The sequence below is a fragment of the Miscanthus floridulus genome, chromosome 7 (genome assembly GCF_019320115.1).
Source record: "Miscanthus floridulus cultivar M001 chromosome 7, ASM1932011v1, whole genome shotgun sequence".
Taxonomy (NCBI): domain Eukaryota; kingdom Viridiplantae; phylum Streptophyta; class Magnoliopsida; order Poales; family Poaceae; genus Miscanthus; species Miscanthus floridulus.
Genome location: NC_089586.1, coordinates 15,498,711 through 15,524,897, shown reverse-complemented (window position 1 = coordinate 15,524,897; position 26,187 = coordinate 15,498,711). Strand labels below are relative to the sequence as shown.

At 40.6% G+C, this 26,187-nt stretch overlaps 1 protein-coding gene and 2 long non-coding RNA genes across 12 annotated transcripts; 2 read left to right on the top strand and 1 right to left on the bottom strand.

The window, feature by feature from the left end:
• Positions 1–893: 893 nt before the first annotated feature.
• Positions 894–7,379, bottom strand: LOC136466592 (uncharacterized). 10 transcript variants are annotated; one of them, XR_010761382.1, is made up of 5 exons: positions 7,106–7,379; positions 6,438–6,498; positions 6,072–6,247; positions 5,776–5,870; positions 894–5,078 (listed from the first exon to the last, which is right to left on the bottom strand). It is a non-coding gene; the product is annotated as an uncharacterized lncRNA (long non-coding RNA). The 10 variants fall into 10 exon arrangements; XR_010761380.1 differs by lacking the exon at positions 6,072–6,247 and having other exon boundaries at positions 894–1,360; positions 1,453–5,078; XR_010761385.1 differs by lacking the exon at positions 6,072–6,247 and having other exon boundaries at positions 894–3,992; positions 4,136–5,078.
• Positions 7,380–7,936: 557 nt separating this feature from the next.
• LOC136462664 (G-type lectin S-receptor-like serine/threonine-protein kinase At1g11303) lies at positions 7,937–11,144 on the top strand. The gene is made up of 5 exons (XM_066461732.1): positions 7,937–8,110; positions 9,224–9,440; positions 9,516–9,639; positions 9,969–10,160; positions 10,257–11,144. The coding sequence occupies exons 1-5, from the start codon at positions 8,038–8,040 to the stop codon at positions 10,653–10,655; spliced, it is 1,005 nt and encodes a 334-aa protein (XP_066317829.1). The 5' UTR covers positions 7,937–8,037; the 3' UTR covers positions 10,656–11,144.
• An 11,865-nt stretch (positions 11,145–23,009) lies between these two features.
• Positions 23,010–24,809, top strand: LOC136462663 (uncharacterized). Its single transcript, XR_010760785.1, has 3 exons — positions 23,010–23,059; positions 23,161–23,415; positions 24,526–24,809. It is a non-coding gene; the product is annotated as an uncharacterized lncRNA (long non-coding RNA).
• Positions 24,810–26,187: the final 1,378 nt, after the last annotated feature.

Below are 26,187 nucleotides of genomic sequence, written 5' to 3'. Positions count from 1 at the left end.
AATGTATGTTCAATTCAGAGCGTGTTTAGTTGCCTAAATTTGGGAATTTGGGCTACTGTAGCACTTTCGTTTTTATTTAGCAAATAGTGTTCAATCGTGGACTAATTAGGCTCAAAATGTTCGTCTCGCAATTTCCAGCCAAACTGTGCAATTAGTTTTTTTTTCATCTACATTTAATGCTCCATGCATGTATCGCAAGATTCGATGTGATGGGTACTGTAGCACTTTTTTGGATCTTTGGGTGGGAACTAAACACGCTCTCATCTAGCCTTGCATACCCCCTGTCAGTCTGTATTCGTCCATACGAGATACTCACTGCGGTGAATTAACAGTGTCTTTATGTTCAACGGCAATCTATCTTCCAGTAAAGTAGGAAGCCACGGTAGTTTCAATCCTAGCTTAGCCTAATCATGCTCACTACCTCAATTAATTAGCTGTGGAACTTCGATGCTTAGGATATAGTTGATGTAGGTCCTTAGTGTTCACTGGATGGGACTTGATGCTCATGATTGGTAATAAAGAACTTGATATAGATGTAAGATGTGTAGTACAAGTCTCCTAGACACGGATTCGACCTTCTAGACCCGCTGATGCCTTATTAGGCCGGTTCTAGTGTATCCAGGGTTCAAACTTTCAGCAAAATTTTGCCGAAATTTCACGAATTATTTCTATAATTTCGGTGGTGGCCAAAAGAAAAATCCTAAATTTTGTTACACTAATACATGTGCTATATAACTTTTTTTTAAGAAACCGCTATATAACTTTACACCCATATTTTCTATTATTTATGTTGCATATTATTATACTCAATAAATGTGTAGTTATAAAGCATGCTAATATTTGTTTACATCTATTTTTTTTTAGAAAAAAACATACTTCTTGTGCATGTCTCTAAAAAAATTCGGCAAAATTTCGTAAATTTTGGGGATGGACAAAACTTTTTTAATAGCAAAATTGAAAACCCTATTTCAGTAATTTCAGTTGAATACCCTTCAATAAAGCTAGATCCACCCCATGGTAATGCCCGTGGTGATTTGGTCATTGCAGGCCCCCTTTCTGTGGTTACCACTTCCTTGTCTCCATACATCACCTAAACTACAGACTACAGTTGCTACCCATGGTTCACATCGTCCTGTGGTAATATGCGTTTACGGCAACTGTTTTGCCTGACAATTATTATCACCTTGATTGATGCAGAAGGATTCTTGTGCTGGCGACGGCTGAGGAGGTAGAATGGATGACTTTGAACATATCCGTATGACATATAAGTCTCTGAAACAAATTACAGGCGACTTCAGCACTGTGATCGGAAGAGGCCCGTCTGGAGTGGTTTACGAGGTAACTTTACCTGTTCATTGTACTAGCATGAAAAAGAAAATTAGTGCACCTTTTAACGACTGCACAGTAATTGAAAATATGACCACAGTAATTGTTTGTGCAACTAAGGCGTACTCTGAATCTTGGTTATGTATCTGATTGGTAATCGGAGGCCAGGGATCTATTCTTCTGGATTTCCAAAAGAAATACTCATATAAACCATTGATGTTCACCAGGGACACGGTAGTGGCACCCAGGAACTTGCCGTGAAGGTTCTTGACTCCTCTGCCGGAGTTGGTGGCCAGGAGGATCTTGACAGATTTGTAAGGGTCCTTGCTAAGGTCAAGCACCCAAACATTATTCAGTTACTGGGCTACTGCTACGAAACATCATTCAAGCACCCAAACATTATTCAGTTCATGGCGCTCTGCTTCGAGTATATGCACAATAGAAGCCTCCACAACTATCTTTGGGGTGCGACCGATTTTGCTGGACATAACATGAATCATATATGAGGCCTGAATTTTTTTTTAGTATTACTTACAATTTACACTTCACTGGCAACCAACATTCGGAAGGTGGCCTCAGAGGTGTGTGGAGTAACCAAAGAAAGGGGACGCGAAGCTAAAGATACTTGGTGGTGGAACGAGGAAGTCCAAAGGGCTATTAAGGAGAAGAAAGAATGCTATAGACGCTTGTACCATGACAGGAGTGTAGACAACATAGAGAAGTATAAGGTGGCAAAGAAGACTGCAAAGCGAGCTGTAAGTGTGGCAAAGGGTAGAGCGTACGAGGATCTTTACCAACATTTGAGTACGAAGGAATGCGAGAAGGACATTTATAGGATGGCTAGGGTTCGTGAGAGAAAGACACGGGACTTCAACCAAATTAAGTGCATTAAGGATGAAAGGGAGCATCTCTTGGTAAAGGAGGATGAGATCCAACATCGATGGCAAGAGTATTTTGACAAATTGTTCAATGGTGAGAATATGGACGCAACCTTTCAGTTGGATGACTCTTTTGATGACACCAATAGGCGCTTTATGCGGAGAATCCAAGAATCTGAGGTCAGAGAGGCGTTGAAAAGGATGAAAGGAGGTAAGGCGATGGGACCGGATGGTATCCCAATCGAGGTGTGGAGATGCCTCGGGGACATAGTTGTAGTATGGTTAACCAAGTTGTTCAACCATATTTTTCGATCGAACAAGATGCATGATGAGTGGAGGAGAAGTATATTGGTACCGATCTACAAGAATAAAGGGGATATTCAAAGTTGTACAAATTACCGGGGAATTAAGTTGATGAGCCATACTATGAAGCTATGGGAGAGAGTTATCGAGCATCGCTTGAGAGCAATAACGCGGGTCTCTATGAACCAATTTGGTTTCATGCCCGGAAAGTCAACCATGGAAGCCATTTTCTTAATAAGACAAGTTATGGAGCGGTATAAGGAGAAGAAGAAGGACCTACACATGGTTTTTATTGACTTGGAGAAGGCTTATGATAAAATACCAAGGAATGTTATGTGGTGGGCTTTGGACAAACATAAAGTCCCAACGAAGTACGTCGGGCTCATTAAGGACATGTACAACAATGTTGTGACTAGAGTTCGAACAAGTGATGGAGACACGGATGACTTCCCAATTAGGATAGGACTACATCAAGGGTCAGCTTTGAGCCCTTATTTGCTTGCTTTAGTGATGGATGAGGTCACCAGGGACATACAAGGGGACATCCCTTGGTGTATGTTTTTCGCGGACGATGTAGTGCTAGTTGATGAAAGTCGGACAGGAGTGAATCAGAAACTGGAGTTATGGCGGAAGACTTTGGAGTCCAAAGGTTTTAGACTTAGTAGAACTAAAACTGAGTATATGAGATGTGACTTCGGCACTACTACTCGGGAGAAGGAATATGTTAGTTTGGAAGGTCAAGTAGTGCGTAGGAAGGATACCTTTCGATATTTAGGATCAATGCTACAGAGGGACGGGGATATTGATGAAGATGTTAGCCATAGAATCAAAGCAGGGTAGATGAAGTGGCGGCAAGCGTCTGGTGTCCTATGTGACAAAAGGATACCACAGAAGCTAAAAGGCAAGTTTTATAGGACGGCGATTAGACCTGCTATATTGTATGGTGCAGAATGTTGGCCTACGAAAAGACAACATATTCAACAGCTAAGTGTCGCGGAAATACGTATGTTGCGTTGGATTTGCGGTCATACAAGAAGGGATCGAGTTCGGAACGATGATATACGTGAGAGATTAGGGGTAGCGCCAATTGAAGAAAAGCTTGTCCAACACCGGTTGAGATGGTTTGGACATGTGCAACGGAGACCTCCAGATGCACCGGTGCGTAGTGGAATCCTAAGTCAAGATAGTAACGTGAAGAGAGGCAGAGGAAGACCGAAGTTGACTTGGGTAGAGGCAATAAAAGGAGACTTGAAAGGATAGAATATACCCAAAGACTTAGCCTTAGATAGGAGTGCTTGGAAGACAGCTATTCACGTGCCTGAACCTTGATTGCTTCTGTTGGGTTTCAACTCTAGCCTACCCCAACTTGTTTGGGACTTAAAGGCTTTGTTGTTGTTGTTGTTGTTGTTGTTACAATTTACACTTCACGAGTTCTCTGTTTTCTTATACAGATGACGCAGACCATGGACTTGGTTGGCACATACGCTACAAAATAATTAAAGGAATATGCGAGGGATTAAAATACCTTCATATGAACTCGGAAGCTCCTATCTTTCATTTGAATCTAAAACCAGCCAATATACTGCTAGATAAAAAACTGGTCCCGAAAATTGCAGATTTTGGTTTACCTGTTCTCCACAGTTCTGAAACAATAATAACATCTCTTGAATCGATGTAAGTTCCCTGCAGAAATGTATGTTTCACTTTTCCTCTACTGAAAACATAACTATATTAATAATCACTGATTTTATTGTGATGCAGTGAACACTGCCCCCCAGAATTCATAAGAAGTGGGGCTGTGTCAAATAAACACGACATCTTCAGCTTGGGTGTTATATTCATAAAGATAATGGCTGGAAATAAGGGGTACTCACTCGTTCATGAAACGGGTCCAGGCAGCTTTAGTGAATATGTAAGGAAAACAAACTAACCATTTGTAACAAGTATCAGGTTTGGTTTGGAAAATATATATACTATATGTCAGCGCATTACGATTTTATATATTCTGATTTTTTGAGGTTTTCAACAAATGGAGGACAAGGCTGCAAGCAATACCAGGGTACACAACACTCGATACAGACTGCCAACAAGTGAAAACATGCATTGAGATTGCATTAGAATGCATAGCGGAAGAAAGAAATAAAAGGCCTACTATAGGGGACATCGTGGAACAGCTAAATCTGACAGAGGTATGTACGTTGATGGATAGATAATTTGATGTTATCTTCTTCATGTAGAGCTAGCCCTCCTCTCAGGCAATGTTGAAAAACAGACCATGTTTTACGTTGCTATACATGCAATCTTGTACAGTTTGGAATGCCAAGGTTACACGCATGCTATACTCACTGATACCTATAGTGGTCGTATCTTGATTGGCCATAATTACCTAGAATATGTTCAGAGCCTAAAAAAGAGATTATTGTTGACCACAACAGAAGAAAAGAAATAAACCAATAGTACAAGAAAGAGTAGATAGGAAATTTGGCTCACCTATTTACCATGGCAGTCGCTGGCTTGCTGCAATTTCCCACTATCATGGATGCGTTATTTCTTCTCCTCCTTCCCTAACTTCTGCAGAAAATGGAAGCAGTGAGAAACTTGAGAACATTTGCACCATACATAATGCAGTCCAAATTGCCGCATTTGAAATTTGCTTTTCTGGTGCAGTATTGACATTAGTAAGAAGTGGTTGTTGCACATAAGACTCTAAGAGAAAGGGGCCAGCAAGTAAGGAAAATGTGTTCCAGACTATAGATAGGAAGACACGGTATAATGAAACATCCGGCCTCCACCGTACATAGGGGTTGACAAAGGAAAGGAATGTACAACTGTTCAAGCTTCTAAGAAGATAGCAGTACTTATACAGCTGTTCATATATCTAGCACAACTGTACTGTACTGTACTGCATCTCTAAGAATATGTAGCAGTACTGTACTGCTCTTCTTCTCACCCTATACATCAAATAAACTGCATCGGGACCTAGGCAATTCTCAAGTGTAAAAAATAATTACAAATGGTCTTTTGCAGAAGCAAGTATCCATGTTCTGCGGATGAAGAAATAAAATCTGTATAGCTTCCAGACCTCTAAAGAATTTTCAATTGATCTAGTCGCTTATTCAATTTAGCAGAGAACTTCCCATATATGAACTAATCTACCTTAATGTTACAGAACAGACTTAATGTACCTTCATAGTATATGAACCTCTGTATATTTTAATACCAAACTAGATTTAGTATGCATAATTGTTACAGAACAGAGTTAATGTACCTTCATAGTATATGTTTTCTCCTTGGTCACAGTCCAGCCAAAGTATCAAATAAGTGCAGCCGTGAGCTTCTTTAGCTAGATGTCTGCGTATGAGCCTTTAACAAAACTACACATCAGTGTTGTATTTAACCCTGGGACATTACGATCCTTATTGGGTAAAGGGAAACACATAAGTAAAAAAAGCTGGAACAGTGGAACATATAACGAAGATACAAATAAACATAACATCAGACAACTACTACTATTGGGATTCAGAAATTTTGCAGGTTCTGCAGGTGTAACTAAGAGGGGCATACCCAGTGCAGAGAGCTCCCGCTCTGTGCGGGGTCTGGGGAAGGGTGTCAGTGGCAAGTCTTACCCTCGCCTGTGCAATGCGAGGAGACCGCGACTCGAACCTGGGACCTTCCGGTCACAGGCGGTAAGACTCTACCGCTTGCACTAGGCCCGCCCTTTTGCAGGTGTAACTAAGAGCCTGCCAAAAATTGGAGGAAACAATAACCAGGACATTTGTTGATTAAACTAGAAATTAAACTATTATCCTTTATTGACATAGACTAATCTGCCTTAGAACCTGGAGTAACACTTTTCTCAATCCATATATTTGCCATCTGTCATGAGGATTAAACAGGTACTTAGGTACGAACTGGAAGCATAGAACTCACAGATACTCAGGTTTCTACAAGTTTCCACTTTCCAGGCAGTTCCACATAAGAAATAGCTGTCCTATACAGGAGTGATATACAGGAAAATTAGACCATGACCAACTGTCCAATACAATACACAGGAAAATTAAATAACTATTAGTCTACTGCAGATATAAGAGCATCAACTGATCATCTGACAACAATTTAAAATCACGAGCAGAGCCAAAAACATCTCCACCAGACCATCACAACATATCAGCATATCAGAGCAACACGGGATAAGAAACAGTAAGAGAAAAATGACAAGCCACATCCATCTAAGTTCCTATTCCATTACCATTCCTATTCCATTACCATTCATCAACAGCAAGCAAAAATTGAAGAAATACATATTATCAAATACTGTTCAGCAAATATTAACCAACCAAAAGCATAGTTCAACTACAAAAACAAGATTCCATCACCATAGTTCAACTACAGAGACAAGATTAACCAACCAAAAAAGCAGTTTTCCTCGACTACATTCCAAATTGAAGTAATGCATATTATCAAATACCGACATATCATTGAGCAAATAATCCAGATCTGTATGCTAATCAAATGGCATATACTAATTAGCAATGAACTAGTATAGAAAACATGAAAAGATGTTCGGGATGAGAAAAATCGGAATATTGAGAGTTAACCAGATCTGGGCACAAGATGCGCAGGCCACCACGGGCGACGAAGGCGCGGGTGGGGAAGACGGAGACCACGGCGGGGTCGAGCTCAATGCTGGCATGAGCGCTGTTGCTGGAGTTCGCAGGGTGGCGGGCTGTAAGGACGGCGAAGCGGAGGCCAGCGACATCTTCTGCGGGAGAGTGGGGGCGTTACAGCGGTGGCGAATCCGGTGACCTGCTGCTCGCCGAGCGGCGACCGGCGGCTGCTATGTGCCTATGTGTGTGTGGACGACGGCTGGACCTGGAGGAAACAGTGAGATAGAGTTTTGGCGCAAGAGACTGACAGGTGGCCAGGTGGGTCATCGAAAAAGTTTACGACTGTTGAAATATATCAACAGATATGAGTTGGTACAAATGAAAATAGCTATCGATATCGGCTAGAAATTTTTACATACCAATCGTTCGCCGTTATTATTCCCCTTTAGCGACTGTTGTTCGACACTAATTTTTGGCCGTGGTATAGTTAATGGAGCTCAACAGCGTAGAACGCATAGTTAATGGAAGTGAGGAACCAAGCCATCTAGATTTGGCACTTCTACATAGCATCACGGAAAATTTCTCTGAGAAGAAGAAAATTGGTAGCGGTGGATGTGGAATTGTTTACAAGGTAATTTATTTTTTATGCCACAAGACCTTCAAATTTTCTAACTACTGACTGCATAGAAAATTTTGATATAATGTGTATGGTTGCGCTCACAAGATGATTTAAATAGGGCATCCTTCGAAATGGGGTCGTTGCTGTGAAGAAACTCAAGGATGATAATTGGAAAATTAATGACGGGATGTTTCATCGGGAGGTTATAAGCTTGATCTCGGTTAAGCACCCAAATATAGTACGATTTCTTGGTTACTGTTCTTTTACAAAAGAACTTGCGATACCATTGGAAGGAACAACTATAATGGCCGATGTACGAGAAAGGTTGCTCTGTTTTGAATACATAAGAAATGGCAGCCTTGACCAACATCTTTCAGGTACATTACCACATTGTAGTGATCACTTAAAAAGCCATTTGCTAATTTAGTTTTTTTTATCCACCAGACCTGCAAATTTCCTCACTGTATAGAAAAAATTATCTTACTATTATTAGTTAGAGGCTCTATGTTAATTCTCACTAAAAGCGTTAGAAAAAAAAAAGATAAACCCAAAAAATTGTTACAATAATAAAAAAACATATGGCCTCTAATTGGTAGACTCTAATCATCATCATCAGTAATAACCATTATATCTATTTTATTTTATAAATAATTACTCACATCTAACATTATGAAAAATACATAAAATAACCACCTAATTTTGCATCTAAATTACATATTTATGCAATTATGAAAGATAATTCAAAACAATCCCCCTAGATTTGTATATAAATTACCCATCTCTGTCATTATGAAAAATTGCATCTAGACTGCCCACCCTTCAATTATGAAAGATAATTCAACATAACCCCCTAACTTCTATCTAAATTACTCATCTCTACCATTATCAAATATAATTTAAAATAACCCATTAATAACCTTTTAAATTTTCACAATTGCTATTATGAAAGATAATTCAAAGTAATACTTACATTTACATTCAGATTACCCATATATACCATTATGAAAGAAAATAAAAAGTAACATATTTTAATTTGTATCTAAATTATCTACCTCTTCCATCCTAAAGAAATAAACAAAAATATTTCTCACCTACATATAAATACTAATATAAGGTATCAAGAAAATAATTTTATATCCATGAGGACTCTGTATATATATATGTATTTCTTAATTACACACTCCTATAACAGTTAAGTTAAAAGTAAGCACAATACTATGTTCTGCAATGTTGACCAAAAGTAAACATGTATCCTTCCTAGAGGCGTTTGTAGGTTTTCGTGGGTTCCTTATGCAAACACACTAGGCCGGTTTCAGAAAATAGCTAGGCTAGACTTTGCGGCCTTCACCGTGAGGTTATCTTTGTGTAATATTTTTGTAAGAGTATTTTGGTGTGTGGTATAGATTTGCACCAACATTTAGTAATCATAAATCAATTATTGATGACTACCACCTTCTAAAATACTATGTTTTCATCTTTTATTTCTTCAGATGAATTGAGGGGACTCGAATGGCAAACACGCTACCAAATAATTATCGGAATTTGCAGGGGTCTGCATTATCTCCACAAGGATAAGGAAATCATTCACATGGATCTCAAACCAGGCAATATACTACTAGATGACCTCATGGTGCCCAAAATTACAGATTTTGGTCTATCTAGACCCGAAAGTGACTCACATGCTACAACTACACGTCTCATAACACCGTAAGTTCCAAATTCTTTCATATGTATAAACTCTTTATTATGTCATGTGCATCAAACTGTTGTACTATTGTGCAGAGGATATACGGCTCCAGAATACATTTCAGGAGGCAAAGCGACTAGCAAGTCAGACATATACAGTTTGGGTGTAATAATTATAGAGCTGGTGACTGGAAGTAGAACAAAGCCCAATATTACTAAAGTAAGACAAACGGTCTAATTACCTTTGTACATTTTTCATAATCATGCATGATTAGATCTTCCAATATATATATGTGCCTGTGAATTTCATGAGCTATTGGTAATACGTAGATAACTATGGTCCTGCCAGAGCTAGCATGTCCTTGAATCATAGAGATATGCTTGTGTCACAGTTTGAGGCCAAGTAATGAAGTGTCACCAATGCGGGATTGGGTAACCTCCTAGAGATGAGAATTGTTTTGGGTTTTTTCTTACTTTTTATGGTTGGTGGTGGTGGTGGTGGTGGGATGTGTGTGTCTTTATTTAGTACTTTAATTGTGAACATGGCAGGTAATTAGAAGGTGGAATCACCGGTGGATTAAATCAATGGAACAGTCATCATTGGGTTACCAACAAGTGGCAAAATGTCTGGAGTTGGCCCTAAGATGCACACAAGATGAACCGAAAAACAGACCTGATATATCAGATATAATCGATGAGCTGAAGGAAATAGATACTAAATATGGCCAAGCCCAAATCCAGGTAAGGGCATATATATGTTCCCTAACAAAACCTAGACAGCACTAGATTTGCATGATACACCATGTGTGTTATCTCACGCGTCCTTGTTGTTTGCAGGACATCCTTGGGATTGAGCCGCTGGAAATACACATTCCCTTTGAAGAATTCAAGATATCACACTCAATAGAGCTGACCAACGATACTGATGATCACATTGCCTTTGTCACAAAGTCAAAGCTAGAGCGCTTCTACACAGAGCCAGATAGAGGCATCGTCCCACCACGATCTAAGTGCAGTGTCACCCTAGCAATGCAAGCACAGGTTAGTGCACAACCAAATGAGCACTACACTGAGGTGATCACTGTGCTGAGCACTAGAGGTGATGATGGAGCTCTCGCTACTATGGATATAGTAACAGCTGGAGACATCTTCATTGACAGCGAGGAGGGTAAAGTGGTTGATGAGATGAACGTGATGGTTGTTTTTGGCACGCTAGAACTGCCAGGAGAAGAATAATCCTGAAGAATGTCAAAGCAGGTTTCGGCACGATTATTACTGAAATATTTCTGAGTTACCAGGAGGCAGCAGGGTCATGTGGAGAGGTACTAAATCCGTTCCAAATTATAGTTCGTTTGACTTTTTTTTTTGACCCCAAGTTTAACCACTCGTTTTATTTAAAAATTTGCGCAAAATATCGTTTCTTTTGTCGTGGCTTGTTTTATTAACAAAAGTTCATAAAAATGACTCAAATTTGACTATGTTTGCACAATTTTTTTGAATAAAACGAGTGGTCAAACTTAGGATAAAAAAAAATCAAACGACCTAAATTTGGAACGGATGGAGTATATATGAATATGAGGACGTTGACTGATACCTATGTGTCTTGAGTCACCGTATAATTACTAGCAGTACGGCGCTAAATTTATTTTCCTATTTTGCTACTGTGGTATTTCAAACATTTTATATATTACATACAGATAGAAATATGTTTGCAGTATAATGAAAGTTCCCGTCGATCCTGATGATGGACCTGCTGGGACAGGAGATCATGGAAAGCACAAAAATGATGCCCCATTCTTTTTTTTTTTTGAATGAACAACGCCCGACATGTGTGTTTCTATTGATATATCAACAGAAGAAGACAATGGCCCTGATTGAAACCGCTTATCTAAGAATTGATTATTTTAATCTGGTCATGGTTTTTTAATAAGCTGTGGTCTAAAGAACCTCCAGTTTGTATAATTGGGGTATTTGGCAATCCTGATTAGTGTAAAATGAGTTGTATGCTCTGACACTGATGATAGCTTATTTTCTGACTGAATATAAGATTGAGCCTCACAAAATAAGGAAATACATAAGACGCAACTGTTAGAAAGCAACAGGACTGGATGAAATGTACGTTCCAGCAGACAGCTCCCTACATGATTTGTGGCTGATAGAGTGATAGTGATTGGAAGTATGGATGAATATCAAGACTTAAAGTTAGTTGATGCAAGGTCACATTGGAACGAGTAGATAAAATTCATGACGAGTGCATGAATCCATGACTGACGTTGCAAAACCAGAGACTCGTCGAAGTATCAGAGGAGCAAATCTTAACACTGCACAGAGGAAGGAAGCGCGCACATACCAGACTCGGCGCTTCCGCGGTCGACGTCGAAGCCGCCGAGCAGAAGAGCGGAGGGGAGAGGAAAAGGGACTTTCCGGCTTCCACCTGGCGGCGCTTCTCACTGCGGCGCGCCCCAATTACCAAAGTCTGTTGGGCTCAATGATCCATTTAGCAGTCTGTCCTGTCGTCCTCGATTCCCTGCCCGTTGCATTTAGCGAACGCTGACCTCGGCCTGTTCGCTGCTTGTTTCTGGGCCGGTTTGGGATGACCGGTGCTGGTTTATTGTGAGAAAAAACACTGTTGACTGATTAGTTTGGGCTGACTGAAACCAACACACGAACAGACCTTGTCCTGCTCCTGCGTGGGTGGCCGCTCCTTTTCAGCATTCCGAGGTCAGCGTTCGTGCCTCCATTCATCGGTCCTAGTACCTCCGTTCTTCATCCTTTCCTCGTGCTTCAGTTCCTGCTACTGCTTTGTATTTACTGTTGCTGATGTGCTTCTGCCACCCTCAATTCGAACAGCTCAGCAACACGTCCTAGTACGGATGGTGACCTATGCCAACGTACAGACTGTAATTGAATGCTCGCCTATCCCTTTGCCTTCCTTCCCTTATCAAACAGCTCAGCAACACGTGTAAAGACTGTAGGATCATAGATCTAGACTTTGACTGTTCTATTCAGTATAACATGTAAAACGGTAAATCCTAGGACATGTAGAACGGTCTACAGAGAGACAGGGAGAGAAAGGGAAGGGTACCAAATCTGAGACCGCAGGGATGGAGGATCTAGTAGCCTCCATCAGGTTAGTCGATGTAGGCTGCGCACGGGCAGCGACGGTCGGTGAAGAGAGGCGACGTAGTGGAGACGATGATGCAGTGCAGTGACGATGGGATGACGGTGATGACGGTGGCGGCTTCCCGTCGCTGGCTGCGCGTCCTCTTCGAGATCGGAATTAGGGTTTGTCGGTGGGGTTTGCGGCTCACGGCGAACCTCGTGCTTTGAGCCGCCGGCCCCCACCTCTTTATATAGCGCAGTGCGACGGGGGCCCACCAACCATGTAGGGTTGGGCGCCCCCGATCAGGGCGCGTGACCAAGGCCCAATAAGTCGTTGGGCTTATTGGTTAGGAGATCAATCTAACATTCTTCCCCTTGATCTCACTATTACTTTTATCTTTAAACTTTAAAACTTCAATCCTTTTATCCTTACTCATTTCTTCACAGATGATGCATAGAGCATGTCTCATCGCCACGGTCAATCGCCGATAGATTTAACAGCTACAATGCACGTCTCTGATTTGAAATAGTTACTTTAACTTTTGGGCCCTTTATAGTCCAGGAATCATAGGCTTTCCCTTAAACCCATGCCGGCTACATGTTCTCTGAACACGTTGGGTGGTAAGCCTTTTGTAAGCGGATCCACGAGCATCTTTTCAGTACTTATATGCTCAAGACTTATCATTTGATCCCGGACTTTATCATTCACAACATAATACTTTATGTCAATGTGTTTGGCAGCACCACTTGACCTATTGTTGTGAGCATACTGTACTGCTGGATTATTATCGTAGTATAACTTCAGTGGTCTATTGATGTTGTCAACCACCTTCAAACCGGGTATGAACTTCTTTAGCCAGTTCACCTGCCCCGTTGCCTCATAACACGCTACAAACTCGGCATACATTGTGGACGATGTAGTGACGGTTTGCTTTGAGCTTTTCCATGAAATAGCTCCCCCTGCGAGAGTAAACACATATCCAGACGTGGATTTTCTATTATCTCCCGCATAATCAGAATCTGAATATCCTACTATATGGAGTGAATCAGATCTTCTATACGTCATCATGAGGCCTTTCGTTTCTTGCAAATAACGTAAGACTTTCTTTACCAATTTTCAGTGTTCTATTCCAGGATTGCTCTGGAATCTGCCAAGTAACCCGATAACAAATGCCAAGTCAGGGCGCGTACACACTTGAGTATATTGCAAGCTTCCGACAGCTGAAGCATATAGAACCACTTTCATTTGATCGATCTCATATTGGTTCCTGGGGCATTGAAAATCCCCATATCTGTCGCCCTTGACTATAGGAGCAGGTGAGGGACTACATTTGTGCATACTGAATTTTTTTAAGACTTTTTCTATGTATGCCTTTTGTGACAGTCCTAATACCTCTTTACTTCTATCTCGGTGAATCTCGATCCCTAGAACGAACGAAGCTTCACCAAGATCTTTCATATCAAATTTTGAGGACAAAAACTTCTTTGTCTCCAGTAGTAGACTGACATCACTACTAGCAAGTAAGATGTCATCCACATACAGGACAAGAAAGATAAACTTCTCATTCTTAAACTTTACATAGACACAATTGTCCTCAACATTATCTTTAAACCCAAAATTCTTTATTGTCTGATCAAACTTCAAGTACCACTGTCTTGAAGCTTGTTTTAATCCATAAATAGATTTCTTTAGGCGGCATCCCAAACGTTCTTTTCCTTCCATGACAAAACCTTTCTGTTGTGCCATGTAAACATTTTTCTCTAAGTCTCCGTTGAGAAATGCCGTCTTTACATCCATCTGATGTAATTCCAAATCGTAATGTGCCACTAATGCCATTATGATTCTGAAGGAATCCTTACATGAGACTGAAGAAAAGGTCTCATTGTAATCAATCCCTTCTCTTTGTGTAAAGCCTTTTGCCACAAGTCGGGCTTTATATCTCTCTATATTTCCTTGAGAGTCAAGTTTTGTTTTATAGACCCATTTACAGCCTACTGTTTTGGCTCCTTTAGGAATTATCTCTAAATCCCAAACTTTATTTGCATTCATTGATCTCATCTCATCTTCCATGGCCTCAAGCCACTTTGATGAATGATCACTTTTCATGGCTTCTTTAAATGAGGTGGGATCATCCTCCATTTGAAATTCTTCAGTATTGTACACTTCATAATCAGTAGGAATAGCTGATTTTCTAACTCTTTGAGACCTTCTAGGGGCCTCCTCAATTGGCATATTTTCTGTTTGAAGCTGTTGTTGCTCCCCCTCATGTGTGGCAATAGGTTCTATAGGATCCTGAGGCACAGGTTCCTCATCATCATTTATTGTTGCCACAGGCGGGATAACAACAGGTGCTGGCACCACAGTGTCTTGTACTGTTGGTGCAGCAACAGCAGGTAGTGAGAAAAATGGCTCATGAATGATCGGAGTGAGTGCATACACCCGTTTCTCTTCAAGGTCAATTTCTCGAGCTACCATGCTCCCCCTAATCATTTCATCCTCTAGGAAGACAGCGTGTCTCGTTTCCACAAACTTTGTATGTCTGTTAGGATAGTAGAAACGAAAACCTTTTGACTTTTCTGGGTAGCCAATGAAATGACAACTTACTGTTTTGGGATCTAGCTTCCCAATGTTTGGGTTAAAAACTTTAGCCTCAGCAGGGCTCCCCCACACACGCAAGTGGTTAAGTGAGGGTACTCTTCCTGTCCACAACTCATACGGTGTTTTGGGCACCGACTTACTTGGTACTCTATTAAGAATATGAATGGCGGTTTTTAATGCCTCCATCCATAGACTCGTGGGTAAAGTGGAGTAACTTATCATACTATGCACCATATCCATCAGGGTACGGTTACGCCTTTCAGCTACTCCATTCTGCTGAGGTTCGTCCGGTGTTGAATACTGGACGACTATACCATTCTCCTGTAAGAACCTTGCAAAAGGTCCAGGAACTTGTCCATATAGGGTATGCCGACCGTAGTACTCTCCTCCACGGTCAGACCTGACTATCTTAATCTTTAAATCATGCTGATTTTCAACTTCTGCTTTAAATATTTTAAATTTATCCAATGCTTCTGTTCTTTCTTTAATTGGATAAATGTAGCCAAACCGAGAGTAATTGTCTGTGAATGTTATGAATGAATCATAACCATTCACACTTTTCACAGAAAAAGGACCACATATGTCTGTGTGAATAATCTGTAGGATTCCTGTGCTTCGTTTGGCATCTTTCTTAATTTTCTTTATATACTTTCCTTTTATGCAATCTCTACATTGTTCTAACTCTGAGAGCTCTAATGGAGGAAGAATATCATTCTTAACTAGTCTTTCTATTCTCCCCCTCGAAATATGGCCTAAACGACAGTGCCATAATTTCGACAACGCATCGTGAGCTCTCTTTTGTTTTCTGTTTCCATTGTTCGATGAGGATACATTTTCATTCACATCACATACGGAATTCACATTTTCTCGAAGTGATAACAAATAAAGCTCGTCTTGTCGGAAGGCAAGACCAACATATTTATTATTAAACAATATCTGACATTTGCCATTTCCAAAATGGCAATCATAACCATCATGGTCCAACTTTGATACACTAATAAGGTTTCTTTGTAAAGAAGGTACATAAAGAACATCTCTAAGAAAAAGTATGAAGCCATCTGGAAGCTCTAGAGGAAGATCTCCAACGACCTCAACATCTGCTTGTACTCCATTTGCGACTTTAATGAAACTTTCGCTTCTTTGCAAAGTTCTCATCGAACGGAATCCCTGTAATGAATTAGCAACATGAATAGTTATACCTGAATCAATCCACCAAGTAGATTTTGAAAACTTTACATACAAGGATTCATTTACGAACGTAATAATGTTCTCACCTTTATTCTTCATAATCATCTTTAAGAAATCAGGACAATTCTTTTTATAATGTCCCGTCTTCTTGCAGTGGAGACACTGGTCTTTAGCCACTGGGAATTGCTGGTTCTGAGACTGTTGCATGGGACCTTTTCCAGATGACTTGGAGGAAGAGCTGTTATTATAGTTCTTTTTCTTATCTTTTAGGTAGTTGACTGAACCACCTTGTGAAACTTTTATTCTTTCCTCCTCCTGCACACACATGGCTATGAGCTTTTCTAAATCCTATTTTTCAGGCTGTATGTTGTAATTAACAACAAAGATGTCAAATTCTTTGGGCAAGAAAGCAAAAATTAAATGAATAAGAAACTCATCCTTGAGTGCCAAATCCATTGGTTTGAGCTTAGATGCCAGATTGCTCATTCTCAGTATGTGCTCTCTAATGCCACTGCCGCCACCAGAGTATCTTTCTGTAACCAGCTGCTTGATCAGCTGGGTTGCATATGTCTTTGAAGAGCCAGTGAACTGACTCTTTATTCTATCTAGGTACTCTGTGACCGTGTCACAGTCTGGAATTGAGCCCATAATAGCAGGCTCAATGGTGTTCTTTATCACTGCCAAACACTTCTTGTTGGCAGTGACCCATTTCCTATGCTCAAGGTCATAGAACATCTTTACGGGAGTAAAATCCCGCTCTCTATTCTGCCATGCAGCATCAGTCTCATCAGTCTCCCTCACCGGTGCCACAGGTTCTTTGGGACACGGTGTGGTGACAACCCAGTCCACCTCAGCGAGGATAAAGGCCGGGTCTATCTTTTTCTTCCACTCAATATAGTTATCACCTTTTAGAGTGGGGATCTCTTTGATACAACTCATCAAGTTGTATCCTCCTGAAAACACAATTCAAATAGTGTGAGAACAGAAATAATAACAATAATTGCATGCCTTAGTTTAACGTTGGTCAAAATTAAAACATACAATTATTTTATACATTAAATCTACATCACCGTTGGGCAGAAATAGAAATAATGCATAATCATTAAAATTATAATATTGCTATTAACAACGTTGATCAGAAAATAACAATATCATAATCAACTCATTTTTAATCTCTTGGCTCTTAAAATCAAATTCTCCCGTTGGTTCGAATTTAATTAAAAGTCCATAATTACTTTAAATACGCAGCGGAAAAATATTCAATTTGATGAATTTTACCCACAGGGAAAATTACTTTTTCTATTTCTTTTGAGCCAATTTCCATTTTTCAATTTTCTGGAAAAAGAAAATGCAAAAACCAGACTCAATCCACTCTGTTTTGGCCCAAAACCGCAGAAAACGGCTCGGCCCTTTTCTTTTCGCGCGCACAGGCCGCACCCAGGCCGCAACCTGGGCCTGGGCCGGCAATGTCCCGCGCGCCCGCGCGCCCGCCTGGGCCGTGACTTGGCCCAGTCCATCTCGGCCGTTCCTCTCCATCCGACGGCTGCGCGCGTGCATCGGAGGATCAAAACGGCGACCGCCGCGGCGCCCTTGAACCCTAGCGCCATTCGGCCTTCTCCACTCTCTGTCTTCACCGCTCTCTTTCCTCAGCGCAGCCAACGCAGCACCGAGCGGCGAATCGGTGGAGCCTTGACGCCGTTGCCGGCCCCCTCGCCGGCGTGCGCTCTCCCCAGTGGGTGAGCGCGCCGCCGTCGAGCGGCCTGGCCGCGGCGCCCCTGTGGCTTGTTCCGGCAAGGAGTGCCCCGAGCCGGCCTTTTTCTTCCCCGCGCGCCGGCGTGACTGTAGTGCCGCGCAACGGCGAGGTCGGCGAGGGTAGGCCACCCGCTTACCTTTCTTCCCCTTTCTTTTGATTCTTTTGTTCGGATTTCATCCGTTTTCATGATTAGAGTTAGGGTTGGGGTTTGGGATGGCCACTGTTTTGCTTTTCCCGAATCGATTTTGGGTTTTAGGGTTCGGTTTTGTCATGAAAACGAGCCCTCAATTTTCCTTTAACCCAGTTAGGGTTAGGGTTCATCCGAACCCACTGCTTTTCTCAGATCCGAAAGGATCGAGTTTTTTAGGGTTCAACCGAACCCTTTGTCGGCCGAAGCCCCTTCTACTTTCTAGATCCACACTGGATCTCTTCATCTTTTCCTTTTCTAATCGATTTATCCGTTCTAGATCAAAACCCTAGCCATATCTATACCTAAACCGTGGCTCCGGTACCATTGTAAAGACTGTAGGATCATAGATCTAGACTTTAACTGTTCTATTCGGTATAACATGTAAAACGGTAAATCCTAGGACATGTAGAACGGTCTACAGAGAGACAGGGAGAGAAAGGGAAGGGTACCGAACCTGAGACCGCAGGGGTGGAGGATCCAGTAGCCTCCATCAGGTTAGTCGATGTAGGCTGCGCACGGGCAGCGACGGTCGGTGAAGAGAGGCGACGCAGTGGAGACGGTGATGTAGTGCAGTGACGATGGGATGACGGTGATGACGGTGGCGGCTTCCCGTCGCTGGCTGCGCGCCCTCTTCGAGATCGGAATTAGGGTTTGTCGGTGGGGTTTGCGGCTCACGGCGAACCTCGTGCTTTGAGCCGCCGGCCTCCATCTCTTTATATAGCGCAGTGCGACGGGGGTCCACCAACCATGTAGGATTGAGCGCCCCCCATCAGGGCGCGTGACCAAGGCCCAATAAGCCGGTTAGGAGATCAATCTAACAACACGTCCTAGTACGCGTAACGCGTTGACGAAGCATCGCTGCTTCCTCGGTCGCTCAGCAGCCTCGACGATTCCCATTTCCCAAGATCAGAAATCACCGACGTTCCGCTTCTCCTCGCCCCCGTCGCCGGCCGCCGCACGGCTGATCAAATCGTTCGTTCCATCGTCTCCGTCACCTGTCCAGGATGTCGGGGAAGCGGAAGCTGGACCAGGTCGACAGCGGCGTCGGTGCCGGCAGCGGCGCCAATGGGCAACCGCACCACCACCAGCCGGTGGATGGCGCGGCCGGCTTCCCGGGGACAGATGTGGAGTTCGTGAGGCTGCGCACCACCATGCGCGAGAAGATGTAAGTTTTAATTTGTAGCCTTCGGTCTCAAAAAAAGTTTTAATTTGGGACTCTCCAGTGTTGACTTCACCGATCGCAGTTAGTCTCCAACCGAAGGGATTGGAGGAGATTGGTGGGGAATTTCCAGCGAATTGGAGACTAAGGGCGTCCCAGTGATACGATCGATTTCACTAGCTTAGCTGAAAGTGAGAGAGTGAGAAAATTATTATCTTGTTTCCTTCGTCCCCACCTGCAGAGCGTTGCCCTAAATCCTGCTCTCACAGTTCCTCCGTCCTAGTGAAATAGCCTGCCGATTATCTCATTGCTAGAGAGATGCTTTTTTCATTGTTTAATACTTCCACGTCGGACGAAGAGCTGGTGATGTAGCCGGTCATTGAGGACGCCCTAAGGACGTAGCTCTCTACACGAGACTTAGAAATAATAAAAAATGAATACTTTAGTGCAGGGTTATCTGAGCTGTGAGAGAGTTGTTTGTAGGAGATAGTGTTACACTAGTTATTTGAAAGTCGCTAGCTATTTAATCTCTCTTCTTAACAGCCAATAGAATTCTTCCTAGACTAGCTATGTGGGAACCATTGGAAACGGCCTAACCGAATGACCAGTTCTGCTATGTTTTTCCATCTAGGCCTTGTTTAGATGCCATTCAAATTCTAAGTTTTTTCACTCTCTCTCTATCACATCAATTTTAGCCGTTTGCATGGAGTATTAAATGTAGGTAAAAAAAATAACTAATTACACAGTTTAGTTGGAAATCACGAGATGAATCTTTTGAGCCTAGTTGGTCCACGATTGGACAATATTTGCCAAATAAGACGAAAGTGGTACTATTCATCGGGTTCACTTTTTTTGCAAAGTGAACGAGGCCCTAGGCACTTGTGGCTGTCTGGACTGCTAAACAGGGAATCAATTTTTTTTTTGGGAATGGAATCCAAGGTTTTTGAAGTGTGCCCGTTATCAATTTTTTTCCACAATACTTATTTCCTAATTTCCGTGATGACCAAGGCGACAACAGAGTTTTTACACTTAGTACTACTTATGTAGGTTACTGAATATAGATATATTGTACTTAGTAAGTACTACTCATGTTATTGTCTTCCCTTCTCATGAGGAGTTGCACATAAATTTTCACACTAGTTGAATTCTAGTACAAAACCCCTGTACCCCAGCATTTTTTAGTGCATGTGGCTGATTTTGTGAACCCTGTAGAAGGTATGGGACTGAGGTTTTGACTATTCTTAAGGATATTTAAGTTATTGACTTCCTTTTGTATTTTGAAATTAGTTGAATCACCTTCCTAAGCACCCTAAAGTTTAGGTTTGTGATTGATTTTTTCAGATAGAACATATATATGACTAACTTTTTTATACTGTTCTTAATCTTAAATCGGCAGATTCGAGCATATAGGAAAGAAACCGACGACATCAGCTGAGTGGTGGAATAAGGTGCCAGAACTGGCAAAGCGGCTTGAGGAGATCTTGTTTAGAAAATTTCCAAACAAGGTACCGCTATCCCCTTCCCTTTTATTTTGCGAAGATTTGTTCTACTAGAGATCAAGTACATTTGTAGGGAGCAAAAGTAAATCCTGCTGTTTCACCCTTTCGGTTGTTTGATCATGGTATTGTTTGAGCAGAATGACTACTACAAAATGATGAAGGGACCAATTGAGCCACAATTGCAGTTTGCTATTAAGACCTTGTCCGCTCAGCAAAATCAACGAAACCCACAAGTGGAAAGGCAGACACCACCTTTATCCAGCTCAAATCTGGTATATCTTTGTGCATTTTTTTTAATACTTTAACCATCTTCATTTAACCTACGGGGCTACTCGCAAGCCAACAGTTCACTGCTTCTGTTGCTTTAATTCCCTTCGTCCCTCTTAATGGAAAACGGACGCATAGCCTTGTTCACGAAAAAAAAGGTTTGAAGCCAGGTGGGCACTATGTGTGAGTGTGTGACAGCAAGAGGGCAGTGAGAGGAAGAAGACGGGGACATAACTGGCATTTCTAGTGAGGATTAATATAATGGATTAGATGTTTTACGATGGGTAATTTTGGCTGGATAAATTTTTAGTGGCAAATAATGAAAATCTTCCTGAAATTCAATAGCGGTTTGCAACCCAACCCCCCCCCCCCCCCCCCCCCCCCCCCTCCCCTCTGTAGCGTGGCTTGTTAGATTATTTTAACTTAAAGTGGCCTCTCTCTCTGTGTGCGTGTGTGTCATGAGATGATAGGTTTAACATATATATAATCTCTACGTACCAGTGAGTTAATGCGAATGAAATTTCTGTTGATCCATATTGGGGAAAAAATGCATCCCTAGTGTTTCCTTTATTAGTATGTATAATATACCAGTGAGCCACTTGGACCACGAGTTAGAAAAATGAAACTGAATATCATTTGTATGATTGATAACGAGAATGAAAATGAGAGCAAAATTTCAGTTTAGATCTGTATATCAAGTGACTGTTTTAGCACCAACTGTTTTCAGAGTATAAACTTGTTATTTCAGAAACCTTTTCTTTCACTGTCAAAGGCACCGATATATGAGCGCAGGCTTATTGCTTATGCTGCTGGTACTTTTTTTTTTACAAATCCTCAACTTACACTTGTTGATAGCCGCGGGCCGCCTACATACAGAGTTATCCTTCATAAATGGAAATGCAGGTTGTGCAAACATCCCAGGGACTGTACACAAAGAGAGTTCATGAAGATTCCAGGTACGCATGTGTGACTTTTGATTACTACAAATGGATTGTGTGATATTTTTACTGATTTGATTTGAGACAGCCACGGTTAGGTACAGAATTTCACAAAAGTTATATGCTTCACCCTTCAATTTCTCTATGTATGACATTGGTTAGTTCAAATTTGAGCTAGCCAACGTCATACATAAAAAAAAACTAGAGTAATTCATTAATTATGTATTTATTTTATCTGTAATCTCTAAAGTTTTCTTTGTTGTGCTCACATAAATCTCAAATGAACTGCAAAAATTCCTTGTTCACGTTTGAAAGCTGATCTAATCCTTATCTCTGGCTTCCTCCCTCTAGAGGCTAGCACTTCATAGCTCCTGAATTGAGGAATATGATAATTAGTATTCTATTATAATGCTCAAAATCTAAATAATTTATTTTGCTTCAATAATAAATAAGAAATTACTTCCTTAATTGTCACAAGAAAAATGTCTTATATGAATAGGAAAATTGGGGGTTATCCTATCAAAATTGCAGTATTAATGTAGTAATATAGTAGTAAACTACTAATATTGAGTTTCCATCAATTGTTGTAATGCTATCCCCATGCATCACAACTGGTTAGATATGAAAATGCGGTGATGCACTGATGCACCATATCATTACCAGTCAAAAATCAATCAGCAATTGCTTTTACACTGAACAAATGTTGCCCTTGATTGCAGTTATGGTCAATTCGATAATCAAAGCTATTTTTCCTTTGTCTAAAATTCATAACACATTCTTTATTTTTAATACATGACAGATACATGGAGCTCAACATCCTAGAGCGCATAGTTAATGAAAGTGAGGGAACCAGCCCTCTAGATTTTGCACTTCTACATAGCATCACAGAAAAATTTCTCTGAGAAGAAAAAAATTGGTAGCGGCGGATGTGGAATTGTTTACAAGGTAATTTAGTTTTTTTATGCCACCAGACCTTCAAATTTCCTCACCGCATATAAAAATTTGATATAATGCTTATGTTTGTGCTCACAAGATGATTTAAACAGGTCATCCTTCGAAATGGGGTTGTTGCTGTAAAGAGGCTTCACAGTAGCCGAACAATTAAAGACAAGATGTTTCATCGGGAGGTTATAAGCTTGATCTCGGTTAAGCACCCAAATATAGTACGATTTCTTGGTTACTGTTCTTTTACCAAAGAACATGCGATACCATTGGAGGAACAACTATAATGGCCGATATACGAGAAAGGTTGCTCTGTTTTGAATACATAAGAAATGGCAGCCTTGACAAACATCTTTCAGGTACATTACCCACATTGTAGTGATCACTTAAAAAGCCATTTGCTAATTTAGTTTTTTTTATCCACCAGACCTGCAAATTTCCTCACTGTATAGAAAAAATTATCTTACTATTATTAGTTAGAGGCTCTATGTTAATTCTCACTAAATACGTTAGGAAAAAAAGATAAATCCCAAAAAATTGTTACAATAATAAAAAAACATATAGCCTTTAATTGGTAGACTCTAATCATCATCACAATAATAACCATTATATCTATTTTATTTTATAAATAATTACTCACATCTGACATTATGAAAAATACATAAAATAACCACCCTAATTTTGCATCTAAATTACATATTATGCAATTATGAAGATAATTCAAAACAATCCCCCTAAATTTGTATATAAATTACCCACCTCTGTCATTATGAAAAATTGCATCTAGACTGCCCCACCCTTCAATTATGAAAGATAATTCAAAATAACCCCTAACTTCATATCTAAATTACTCATCTCTACCATTATCAAATATAATTTAAAATAACCCATTAATAACCTTTTAAATTATCACAATTGCTATTATGAAAGATAATGCAAAGTAATACTTACATTTACATTCAGATTACCCATATATGCCATTATGAAAGAAAATAAAAAGTAACATATTTTAATTTGTATCTAAATTATCTACCTCTTCCATCCTAAAGAAATAAACAAAAATATTTCTCACCTACATATAAATACTAATATAAGGTATCAAGAAATAATTTTATATACATGAGGACTCTGTATATATATATGTATTTCTTAATTACACACTCCTATAACAGTTAAGTTAAAAGTAAGCACAATACTATGTTCTGCAATGTTGACCAAAAGTAAACATGTATCCTTCCTAGAGGCGTTTGTAGGTTTTCGTGGGTTCCTTATGCAAACACACTAGGCCGGTTTCAGAAAATAGCTAGGCTAGACTTTGCGGCCTTCACCGTGAGGTTATCTTTGTGTAATATTTTTGTAAGAGTATTTTGGTGTGTGGTATAGATTTGCACCAACATTTAGTAATCATAAATCAATTATTGATGACTACCACCTTCTAAAATACTATGTTTTCATCTTTTATTCTTCAGATGAATTGAGGGGACTCGAATGGCAAACACGCTACCAAATAATTATCGGAATTTGCAGGGGTCTGCATTATCTCCACAAGGATAAGGAAATCATTCACATGGATCTCAAACCAGGCAATATACTACTAGATGACCTCATGGTGCCCAAAATTACAGATTTTGGTCTATCTAGACCCGAAAGTGACTCACATGCTACAACTACACGTCTCATAACACCGTAAGTTCCAAATTCTTTCATATGTATAAACTCTTTATTATGTCATGTGCATCAAACTGTTGTACTATTGTGCAGAGGATATACGGCTCCAGAATACATTTCAGGAGGCAAGCGACTAGCAAGTCAGACATATACAGTTTGGGTGTAATAATTATAGAGCTGGTGACTGGAAGTAGAACAAAGCCCAATATTACTAAAGTAAGACAAACGGTCTAATTACCTTTGTACATTTTTCATAATCATGCATGATTAGATCTTCCAATATATATATGTGCCTGTGAATTTCATGAGCTATTGGTAATACGTAGATAACTATGGTCCTGCCAGAGCTAGCATGTCCTTGAATCATAGAGATATGCTTGTGTCACAGTTTGAGGCCAAGTAATGAAGTGTCACCAATGCGGGATTGGGTAACCTCCTAGAGATGAGAATTGTTTTGGGTTTTTTCTTACTTTTTATGGTTGGTGGTGGTGGTGGTGGTGGGATGTGTGTGTCTTTATTTAGTACTTTAATTGTGAACATGGCAGGTAATTAGAAGGTGGAATCACCGGTGGATTAAATCAATGGAACAGTCATCATTGGGTTACCAACAAGTGGCAAAATGTCTGGAGTTGGCCCTAAGATGCACACAAGATGAACCGAAAAAACAGACCTGATATATCAGATATAATCGATGAGCTGAAGGAAATAGATACTAAATATGGCCAAGCCCAAATCCAGGTAAGGGCATATATATGTTCCCTAACAAAACCTAGACAGCACTAGATTTGCATGATACACCATGTGTGTTATCTCACGCGTCCTTGTTGTTTGCAGGACATCCTTGGGATTGAGCCGCTGGAAATACACATTCCCTTTGAAGAATTCAAGATATCACACTCAATAGAGCTGACCAACGATACTGATGATCACATTGCCTTTGTCACAAAGTCAAGCTAGAGCGCTTCTACACAGAGCCAGATAGAGGCATCGTCCCACCACGATCTAAGTGCAGTGTCACCCTAGCAATGCAAGCACAGGTTAGTGCACAACCAAATGAGCACTACACTGAGGTGATCACTGTGCTGAGCACTAGAGGTGATGATGGAGCTCTCGCTACTATGGATATAGTAACAGCTGGAGACATCTTCATTGACAGCGAGGAGGGTAAAGTGGTTGATGAGATGAACGTGATGGTTGTTTTTGGCACGCTAGAACTGCCAGGAGAAGAATAATCCTGAAGAATGTCAAAGCAGGTTTCGGCACGATTATTACTGAAATATTTCTGAGTTACCAGGAGGCAGCAGGGTCATGTGGAGAGGTACTAAATCCGTTCCAAATTATAGTTCGTTTGACTTTTTTTTTTGACCCCAAGTTTAACCACTCGTTTTATTTAAAAATTTGCGCAAAATATCGTTTCTTTTGTCGTGGCTTGTTTTATTAACAAAAGTTCATAAAAATGACTC

What these genes read in the sequence shown, in the direction of transcription:
- LOC136462664 (XM_066461732.1), top strand. Translation starts at nt 8,038, where the DNA reads ATGGCCGATGTACGAGAAAGGTTGCTCTGTTTTGAATACATAAGAAAT. An exon ending in CCTTGACCAACATCTTTCAG is followed by an intron (nt 8,111 to 9,223) that starts GTACATTACCAC and finishes TTATTTCTTCAG; the next exon opens with ATGAATTGAGGGGACTCGAA. An exon ending in ATGGCCAAGCCCAAATCCAG is followed by an intron (nt 10,161 to 10,256) that starts GTAAGGGCATAT and finishes TGTTGTTTGCAG; the next exon opens with GACATCCTTGGGATTGAGCC.